The sequence below is a fragment of the Canis aureus genome, chromosome 19, assembly GCF_053574225.1.
Source record: "Canis aureus isolate CA01 chromosome 19, VMU_Caureus_v.1.0, whole genome shotgun sequence".
Lineage (NCBI taxonomy): Eukaryota > Metazoa > Chordata > Mammalia > Carnivora > Canidae > Canis > Canis aureus.
In genome coordinates, this window is record NC_135629.1 from 1,738,729 (window position 1) to 1,748,969 (window position 10,241).

A 10,241-nucleotide genomic window follows, 5' to 3' on the forward strand; every position below is an offset into this window, starting at 1 on the left:
CCAGCCACCAAAATGATCATTCGCCACACTCATGGCCCTCCATGCTGCCAATTCTTTCATCTGATTGAGCCTCTTGCCCACCCTGCCCTTCTAGGAAATCTCTAGAAACCTTTATACTCTGTGGGGAGTATTGTTAAGCAGCCAGTCATGCCCCTGCTCAGAAACCCTCAGGGGCTCTCCATTACTCATCATATAAAGTCCACACTTCTCTTGGCTTTCAAAGTCCTCTGTAATTGGGCTGGGCCTGACTCTCCAAGCTTTACAGCCAGCTTGAACCTACATAGGGCCTCCTCCACCTCTATTTTGGACAGGCCCATCTCTCCGCGTTCACTGTCCCCTTTGTCTTCAAATGGACTTCCTTCTTGGATTTCTCAGTCTAAGAACCTTGCCTGTGTTGCCAAGACCATCTTCTCCAATGAGCTCTCCTAGATTTCTCCTGCCCATTAATCTTTTGTAGGATTTGGTTGGGACACTTAGCATATACTCTTGCCTATTCATTCAACAAACAAATACCGCTATCACTGAAAACCAAGGAATGAACCCAACAGAGCCCCTCTCTCAAGAAGCTCAAGATACGGATGCCTGGGTGGCTCAGCGGTTGAGCGTCTGCCTTTGGCTCAGGGTGTGATCCCCGAATTCAAAGATCGAGTTCCACACTGGACTCCCTATGGGAAGCCTGCTTCCCCCTCTGCCTGTGTCTCTGCCTCTTTCTCTGTCTCTAACAAATAGATTAATAAAATCGTTTAAAAAAAGAAGCTCAAGATAGTATGTTGTTAATGATGGGGACACGGACACAGCTGGGAGGTCTTCAGGTCTAGTATCTGATGTCCAGAACAGCCGCTGCGGGTGGCACAGGATATGGAGAAAAGGTCACTAAGAGTAATTGCATATGGCGCCAGGGGGTGCTGAAGACCTCTCTGGTAGAGCAACGGCTTCTGTTATAAGATGAAAATTTCCTTCTGCGCTATCGAAGTTGTCCTGTGTTTGTGCTGAGAATACACTGACTAAAATTATAGCCAGACCATACTCTATATTTAAACAGAGAAATCTACTTAAAGAAGAACACAGAGTGAAGCACAGCCAAATAATGAAACACTGCACACCAGTTAACACGAATGAGATAATTCTAAACTCACCAACAATGAACATCTAAAAAAGACCTGATGCTTATAGAATGTATCTATTTATATTCTTAAGAAGGACACACACACATTTTGTACATCCATAAAGTGTGTGCAGAAGGATATCCCCCCAAATGGCCATGGTGACATAGGAGAAGTGGGGAACTTTTACTTGAAAACTTGACTTCCTTATCTTCTAAAATCGCCTGGAAAGTTTACATCAAAAATCAAAGAGACACATTTAATTTTTTTTTTATTTAAAAATGCTTCTGTGACTGGTTTGAGGGGTTTCACCATGTAACCAGTTCTCCACACCAGCTGGGTGGCCTGAGATTCAATTCAGTTCTGACACCATCCACCAGGAGTCCTCACACCCAGAGCTAACACACTGAGGTTAAGGGCTCAGTCCCAAAGACTACCCCTCCCACTTCGGACACCAGACACACATCCCAGGCTTCCACCTGTACTCTGACCAACCAGCCACATGTTGGGACTCCCATGATCTCCCTCTCTAGGTTCTGTAATTTGCTAGACTAGCTCGAAGAATGCAAAGAAACACGCCTACTGGTTTATTATATAATAAAGCATCTGAGAGAGGATACTGATGAATCACCAGATGAAGAAGTCCACAAGGTAAGATATAGGGAAAGGGCATGGAAGCTCCATGCCCTTAAGGGTACCACACCTGTCCCAGCACCTCAATGTGTTCGGCAACCCAGCTCTCTGAACTCTTAAGGGTAGTTAAGGGATTTTTTTTAATGGAGGCTTCGACACATAGCATGATGGATTATTAACTCCATTTCCTGCTGCTCTCCCCTCTCTAGAGAATAGGGGGCGGGCCTAAAGGCCCAAGTTCCTAATCAAGGAATGGTCTTTTCAGTGACCGGGCCCCCATCTAGGAGCCTACCCACAGTGGCTTCCTTACAACAAAAGAGGCTCCTATCACCCAGGAAATTCCAAAGAATTTAGGAGCTTTGTGCCAGGAACTGAGGTCAAATGCCAAATATTAGCAGGAAGGGGGGCGTCAGGGCAGAGGTCAACATACATCTTTCTTACTGTTTCACAGGTGCCAGCTGAAGGCTGGCTGACCCTGGCATCCCAGCAGGTGTCCACAGCCCAAACTCCCAGACCTGAAATAGCCCCACTCCATGGCGACATACCCAGGGCCAAGCTGAGGGAGTCCAGCTCCTCTGCTCTCGGGTGCCCTCTGCCCAGCACACAGCCCTAGAAGAGTCACCTGAGATGGGCAGCTGTCAGAGCCCTCCAGGCCCTCACTGGTCAAAGGTCGAGGCCTTGGCGCCCAGCAGGGAGGTGACCCAGAGAAAGGAAGCTTTAATGACTACTCGTTTTGGCTTAGGGACCTGGGCCAGATGAGCGCACCCCCCAGGAGGGGGCGGAGCCAGGCCTTCAGAGCTCCGCCCCCAGCACCACCCAGCACTCCCCCCAGCGCCCTCCCCCACCGCTCCCTTGCCGGCTCTGTCCAGCCCCTTCCCGAGCCCCGCCCCCAGGAACATCCCTCACCTCCGCCCCCGCCCGGCCCTGCCCCCCAGCAACACCCCTCACGTGCCCCACCCCGCCCTCGCTTCCCTCCGCCCTGCGCCCCGCCCCGTCCTCCCTTCCCCCCGCCCTCGCCCCGCCCCCGCATCTCTTCCCCCGCCCCGCCCTCCCTTCCCCCGCCCCGCCCCCACCCTCTTTCCCCGCCCCCTCTTCCCCATCTCTGCCCCAACCCCGCCCCCGCCCCATCTCTGCCCCGCCCTGCCCTCCCTTCCCCCCGCCCTCGCCCCGCCCCCGTCCTCCCTTTCCCCCGCCCCGCCCCCACCCCTTCCCCCGCCCCCTCTTCCCCATCTCTGCCCAACCCCGCCCCCGCCCCACCTCCTCCGCGGAGTTGAAGGGCCGCGGTCTGTATCTGGGGTTGTGCGGTTCCTTTTCTAAAGTTTGTGCTTAGATTTCTCCTCCCCCAACGCAGTGTTCCTGAAATTCTCGACTATTTTGAGCGAAGATAAAGAGTCCTGTTGATGTCAACGTGCCCCCTACTTCACGTATCGGGCCCCCACCCAGCTGACGGGGAGACCAGGCCCCGACGGTCGCACGTGCCTGGGGCGCTGGCCCAAGCGTCCCCAGCCCCAGCCCCGGGCCGTCTCCGCGGGGCTCTGGGGGCCACCCGGCTGCCGCCGCCCCCTCACCGCCACCAGCGCCCCCGGGGGCTCCCTGCAAGGTCTGGGGGAGGGGCGCAGGCGGAGCAGCAGCTCACCTACTACGCTGCAGACCTTCAAGTCGCGGAGCGTCTGCGGCAGAAGGGGGCCCTGCGGGGCTGTGCCTGGGGGGGGGCTGTTCACCCAGGCTTTACTCCTCTGACCTTGGGCCTCAGGTCCCCAGTGGTGGGTGGGTACCCTGATCTTATACCCAAGGATGGCGGTTGGGGGGCAATGAGGAAGTGGGTGGAAGGGGTGCGGAATACTTGGATCCCTCTGTCCCACCGACACCCCTCGGGGCTCCCGGCGGCAGGGGTGGGAGGCTGAGCTGAGAAGCTGCAGCTCCCTAGAGACCCAGGAACAGGAAATGCCCACCTGGACGCACCCAGAGAGCACCCAGAGGGCAAAAGGCCCAGCGGGCATGGGCTGATGGCTTACCTGCTCCTCGGCGGGGCTGAGGCTGGGGGTCCTGACGGGCGCATGGGGCACCCCGGCCCAGCGTCCCCGGTTCTCCGGAAGGGGCCGAAGCGGCAGGCCGGAGCACAGTGCCTGGAGGCTGGACATGCTGGCGCAGACTGAGGCGGAGGCCAGCTCTGCGAGGAGGCCAGGCAGAGACTGGGAGGTCACGGTCCAGCTGGGCAGGGGCCTCGGCTCGGAGCCACCTCCCCAGCCCCTCATTGGGCCCAGGTCCGCAGAAGGAGCCAGGGGAAGGCCGTTGGGTCATTGACCCCTCCTGGCAGCCTGCAGTGTTGACCTGAGCCACGGGCAGCCTTCTGAGAGGCCAGGCTCGTGTAGGGGACACGGCTACGCACTGGTCTGTCTGTCCTGTTCGGGGCTGTGTTTTCTAGGTCACAGCTTTGGGCCGCTGTGGGGCTCTGATGTTGGGCTTTGCTTTGGCAGTCTTAGAGCTGGCCCGTGATGTTGGGTTTTCATCCTGGTGGGGAGCTGTGGGACACTGAGGCTGGCACAGAACGCAGGATCTGTGCAGAAAGCAGGCAATGCTCCTTATCCCCTCCTCCTGCCACCGTGTGGGGGGCGTGGCAGCAGCCCACCTAGCAGCAGGTGTGCCTTCCTCGACTCCCAAAGAGGTCCACACTGCTTCATCACCTTCCCAAAGCTCTCCGTGAAGAGCCCACTTGGAAATGGCTCTCGTCCTCAATTTCATTAAGAGCTTTGCAAGAAAGTGCTCCTAATCAGTCCTGTGCTATGGACGGGGAAACTGAGGCCCAGGAGGCACTCACACAGCGGGGAGGGGACCGCAATAGAATCCTGGTGGTCATGGGAAAACAACATGTCTGGGTGTTAACCCAGCTCAGCTTCTGACCAACCCTGTGGCCTTGGGCTGCGTCCCAATCTACACAAGTGGGTGGTAATTAACCACTCAGGCTGCAAGAGGCACAAACGGGTTGTGTAAGCTTAAGGCAAGGGGGAAAGAACAACAAACACCTGAGTGCTCTGGCTTGCTTCTGAGCACGTCACTGAGCCAGTCCACTCTGGCCCCTCCTCCACCATGTGGAGTTCACTGTCCTATTCTACGGATGGGGAAGCTGAGGTGGAGAGAGGTGGTGGGAACTAAGGCCACACAGCTGGTCCTTGGTGGTGCTAGGACCTGAGCCCTCTGAACCCAGAGCTCTGGCTCCACATACCCTCCCGGCCACGCCCGCAGTCTCCCTGGCAGAGGGAGGGTGCTATTATTGGGGTCCAGCGGGTCTCCACTCCTCACCAGCAGGGAGGCTGCCTCCAAAAGGATGAGCAAGCAAGAAACACGCTCGGGTTTGCTTTCCATTCACTTGATCTTTCAAGCATATTTGAGCACTTCCTAGTCAGGTGCTATTCTAGGTCCTGGGAATGAAAGACATTACCCTCTCCCCAACCACAGGGCCTGCACTGCAAGTAGCCTTGGCTGCCAGTGGCCACCACCAGGACCTCTCTGTCCCATGGCTGGGGAACTGACTGGTTCTGTCACCACCTTCTCCGGGGAGCGGCCCTTGGCCCTCCGCCAGGGGCCAGCGGCAGAGGGAAAATGCTGGGTATTTGCCCCTCAGCGGCATGGAGGAGGGAGGCAGGCCATATTTCTGGAGAATGTTCTACTGTCTCCAGAGGGTCCAGCAGGACCAGGTGGGTTGCCCCCAGGGGCTATGATGCCCAGGCTGGCTGCTTTCCTTTCCCATCTCATTCCCCACCCCCTGAACTCCAGCTCCTCAACAAACCAGCTATGCACAGACCTCCCATCAGGTTTGCCTCTAGGGAGATTTCATCCCCTGAAGTTTCTAGGTAAGTCAGAAATCAGTTTTTGTGAAATCTCATTTTGAAACATTTACAATCAATTAAAAAATGGTTTTAAACGTTGTACTGAACAAGGTGGGTGGATTTTTATCAAAGTCCATGTCCTAGTTGTGATATTTCACTGTAGTTTTGCAAGATGTTACCAATGGGAGGATGGGGCACATGGGATCTCTCTGTTGTTTCTTATAATATGAATCTACAAGAATTGCAAAATAATTTCATTAAAAAAAATCATACAAGCTATGTGAAAGAACAAGGAGGTCACAGATGATACATATGCCAGACTGGCTCTACCACTCACTAGCTGTGGGTCCTGGGATAAGTCACCTAACCTTTCCGGGCTTTGACTTCCTCATCTGTAAAATGGAAGTTATAATCACACCTACCTCATGGGATGCATCCGCAGAGTAAATGAGAACATGTAACAGTCTTAGGGCCTGTTACAGAATAAACATCTGATAGGATATTAGAGAGAGAGACAGATATAAAGTGCCAGAGAGCACAAGTAGAGAGAGAGACAAAGGGAGAGGGAGAAGCAGACTCCCTGCTGAGCAGGGAGCCTGATGCAGGACTCGATCCCAGGACCCTGAGATCATAACCTGAGCCCAAGGCAGTTGCTTAACTGACTGAGCCACCCGAGTGACCTGAATCGTACACTTTAAGATGATTGATTTTATGGTATGTAAATTTCACCTCAATTAAAAAAATTGATGTTTTTGAATTTTGCTCCACAAACCCAGGAAATAAAATATTTAAATTAATAAGATATAATGAAAGACAGGCAGGCAATGCAAGCCAAACCCAGTTTCACTCAGTGTGTGCCTCCCTGGCCCTCAGCCCTTGGGCTCCTGATGCTTGAAGTGGCCTCTCTCCAGCCATCAAGTGCCTGCCTTATTTCCCTCCTGGATGTCCCCCGTGGTGGCTTCTGTCCCAGCCAGCCTCTCCTCCTAGCATCACCTGGTGACCAGCACCACATAGCCCAGCCCTGGCTGCCTGGCATCCCCTGTCCAGGCCACACTGGCCTCAATCTCCACAGTGTCACCCACGTGTCCAGCTAGCCTTCCTGAGCCAGGCAGGACTTCTGTCTCTTGAACCATCAGCCTGGTCCCAGCTTCCCCTCCTTGTCCTCCATCTACTCCTCCACCCGAGGCACCTTCCCCTGAACCACCCTGACCCCGACTGCTCTAACTTGAAAACATATCCTGGGGGGATCCCTGGGTGGCTCAGTGGTTTAGCACCACCCTCAGCCCAGGGCGTGATCCTGGGGTCTCGGGATCGAGTCCCGCGTCAGGCTCCCTGCGTGGAGCCAGCTTCTCCCTCTGCCTGTGTCTCTGCCTCTGTGTGTGTGTGTGTGTGTGTGTGTGTGTCTCTCATGAATAAATAAAATCTTAAAAAAAAAAGAAAAAAGAAAACATATCCTGGTCCCTGTGCCCACCCTGCCCTGGTCCCCGCCCAGCCTCTCTCCCAGAGATAGCACCAGCCTCTCCCCTGGTCCCCTATGTCCTTCTAGCACTTCCACTCTGTTAGCAACACAGCTGCAGACTGTTTAGAATAACCCACATGTGGCCCAGAGCACTCCCTGTCTGCCTCTCTGACTTCCCCATCCACTCCAGTCTCCCCCAGAGCCTCCTTGCTGCTCCTTGTTCACACCGATGGTGGTTTTAAAGCATGTCAGCGAATCTTTGCTTGGGTGCTTCTGCAAGTGGTGCTGGGGTATGGTCCTGCCTCCTGAGTCTGGGCCAAACTTAGTGGTTATTGCATAAGCAACAGGAGGAAGCCTGAGATGCTATGGAGCAGCCCAAGTACCCCGGGAACCCAGGCTGGGGTGTGCCATGGGGAGGTGCTGAGGCCAAACCCCTCACTGAGCTCTGGTACATGAGGGAGCCATCAGGGATGGCCAGCCCAGGCCAGCCTCCAGGTGACCAGTCTCAGCTGCCATCTGATGCAGTAGCATGAGACTCCCACTGCATCAGACTCAGCCCCTTCCTCAAACCTTGACCCACAAAACTGTAAGCAAAATTTATTTTTTAAAAATTATTTTATTGGGATGCCTGGTGGCTCAGTAACGGAGCATCTGCCTTTGGCCCAGGGCGTGGTCCTGGAGACCCGGGATGGAGTCCCATATCATGCTCCTTGCAGGGAGCCTGCTTCTTCCCCTGCCTGGTCTCTGCCTCTCTCTGTGTGTCTCTCATGAATAAGTAAAACCCTTAAAAATATATTATTTTATTTAAAATTAATTCATTAGCATATAGCATATCATTAGTTTCAGAGGTAGAGTTTAGTGATTGTCAGTTGCATAAAACACCCAGTGCTCGTTCCATCACGTGACCTCCTTAATGCCCATGACCCAGTTTCCCCATCTCCCCACACACACCCCCTCCAGCAACCTGTTTGTTTCCTAGGGTTAAGAGTCTCTTATGGTTTGTTTTCCTCTCTGATTTTGTCTTACTTTATTTTTCCCTCCCTTCCTCTATGTTCCTTTGTTTTGTTTCATAAATTCCACATGTGAGTGAAATCATATGATAATTCTTTCTTGTGAGCAAAATTTAAATGGTTGTTTTAAGCTGCTAAATTTCAGCTTAAAACATTCCAGTAGCCATTAACTTTCTGGCTGCCTGGCACCCCCACTTTGTCCATTAATGGCTACTGGAACATCGCATCAGGGCCCCAGCAAGGGCCAGTCCTCGGCCTGGAAATCTCCTCCTCCAGATACCTGTGTGGCTGGCTCCTCCTCACCCGACACATCTGCTCAAGTGTGTCACATCCTCCCTGAGGTCTCCCCTCACCACCCTTGTTATGTGCAGTATACATGCTTTCCATCCTTTATCCTGCTTTATTCTCTTTATGGCACCATTTACCAGCTGGCACGATCTCATATAATTATTCCTGTTTTTTGTGGCCTCTCCATTCTATAATGTAAGGAGGAGCCACACAGGAGGGCCCAAGAGCCTGTCTTGCCCTCTGCCGTGGAGCCCCAGCAGAGTGGGTAAATCAGGATCTGCTGAATGAATGAATGAATGAATGAGCCCCTTTGAGAGGACAGAGGCTGCAGGAGGCATCTTCTTAGGGAAGATACTGAGGCCTTGGGCCCCTGGCAAGGCATATTCAACCCCCCATCCCAAGACTCCACACTGAGGCACCCCCACGGGCCTCCAGGAATCAGGTTTCCGCCGGGATAGGCTGAGATGTTGTTCTCAACTTTGGCCACCAGGTGGCAGCCCAGGAGACCAAGACTCCTGCCCTAAGGACCAGAGGCTGAGACCCCCCGACAGAGAATGTGGGGCGGGGGAATCCAGAATGCACATGTGGATTAGATTTGGGGCGCACTGGGCATGTGGATGACTGGAAATCCTTGGGTCCTGGGCCCAGAGCAGCGGCAGCCCTGCCTGAGGGCCAGATTGGGGCTGAGCTGGATGCGTCCCAAGGCTCTCTGTCCAGGTCACCCGGAAAGCCATAATAATGAGCTTCTGGGTTTATCGGCCAGCTGCGTTTCCCACTTCTCTGCCATTTGAGACCTATCATCACCATTTGGAGCCATATCCTTAAGCCAGCAGAACTATTATTTACGTAATATGTTTCCTTAAATAGATCTTTAAAACGTAGGTAAATGTGGTAGGAAGGAACTTTTCTATCGGCACTGTAACGCAAACCCGTCTTTTGCCTGAAACAAGCAGTAGCTGTAAACACGTTAACTCATCGCTGACATCTGGGACTCAGGTGGCGCTCTCTGATTGATTGCACAGGCAACTGGGGCACAGAGAGGTCAGGCAAATTTCCTGATCTCTCACAGTAGTTAAGTGGCCCCTGCAGGGCTTGGAATTTTTCAAGAGCAGCTATAAACCGTAGTTTACTGCCCCCCCCCCAAGTGTTGGCTCAGGTGCACAGGCACACACCGCACACAGCATCACCTGCTCCCTTGGTTCCCTGCTAGCCTGACTTCTGGGCAGCAGGGCGCTCGGGTCGTGCCCGGTCCCTGCTCTCCGCGCCCCCCAGGGCTGGCCGGACGTTTATCTTTCGAAGGCGGGACTTCACCGTCATCCCCTCAGCACAGGAGTCCTCAGCAAGCCCAGGGCTCACCTGGAGGCGGGTCCGTGGCCCGGACCAGGTGGGGCACAGCAGCCCTGATGCGCCGCGGGGCGCGAACTGAGAACTCCCAGCTCTCCTCCCCGAGCGGGCCAGGACCTGCATGGGCCAGAATTCAGGCAGGCCCTGGGGACCCCTGCGGAAGACAAGGCTGCAGGGTGGCTTTGGGGGACGCAAGGGGCACTCAGGCCGGATACTGGGGGTGGAAGATCCGGGGAGGGGGTCATGCACAGAGGGCGGCTCCCCCAAACCAGCCCTGGCATGGAAGGCAGCAGACCCCCAGAGGACACGGTGCTCTTCGGACCCACGGACCTGTCCCTTTGGTGACGCTTCCCGGCCTCGGTGGAAGACGGTCCCCTGGGGCCAAGAGAAGGGGGCGGAGCCTTACCGGCGCCCGGGTCCTTCCCAGGGCCTCCGCCCTCCGCGCCCCTGGAGAGCGAGGCTCGCTCCGCGCGCTGGGCCCTGGGAGGCGCCTCGGGAGCGGGCGGGGCGCAGCGGGCGGGGCGCAGCGGGCGGGGCGGGGCCCGGGGCGGGTCCTCTGCCCCGCGGGACCCCGGGA

At 55.1% G+C, this 10,241-nt stretch overlaps 1 protein-coding gene across 2 annotated transcripts in view; it reads right to left on the reverse strand.

The window, feature by feature from the left end:
- Positions 1-4,080, reverse strand: part of UROC1 (urocanate hydratase 1) — a 40,825-nt gene extending 36,745 nt beyond the window's left edge. The window contains exons 1-2 of one of the 2 annotated variants that reach the window (XM_077857571.1): positions 3,752-4,080; positions 2,282-2,413 (exon numbers count right to left, since the gene is read on the reverse strand). Coding sequence is in view for 1 of the 2 variants with exons in the window: in XM_077857570.1 (XP_077713696.1) it covers positions 3,752-3,991 (240 nt within the window). In the remaining variant the exon portion in view is untranslated. The remainder of the gene's footprint in view (positions 1-2,281; positions 2,414-3,751) is intronic. The other variant, XM_077857570.1, reaches the window with a different exon arrangement.
- Positions 4,081-10,241: the final 6,161 nt, after the last annotated feature.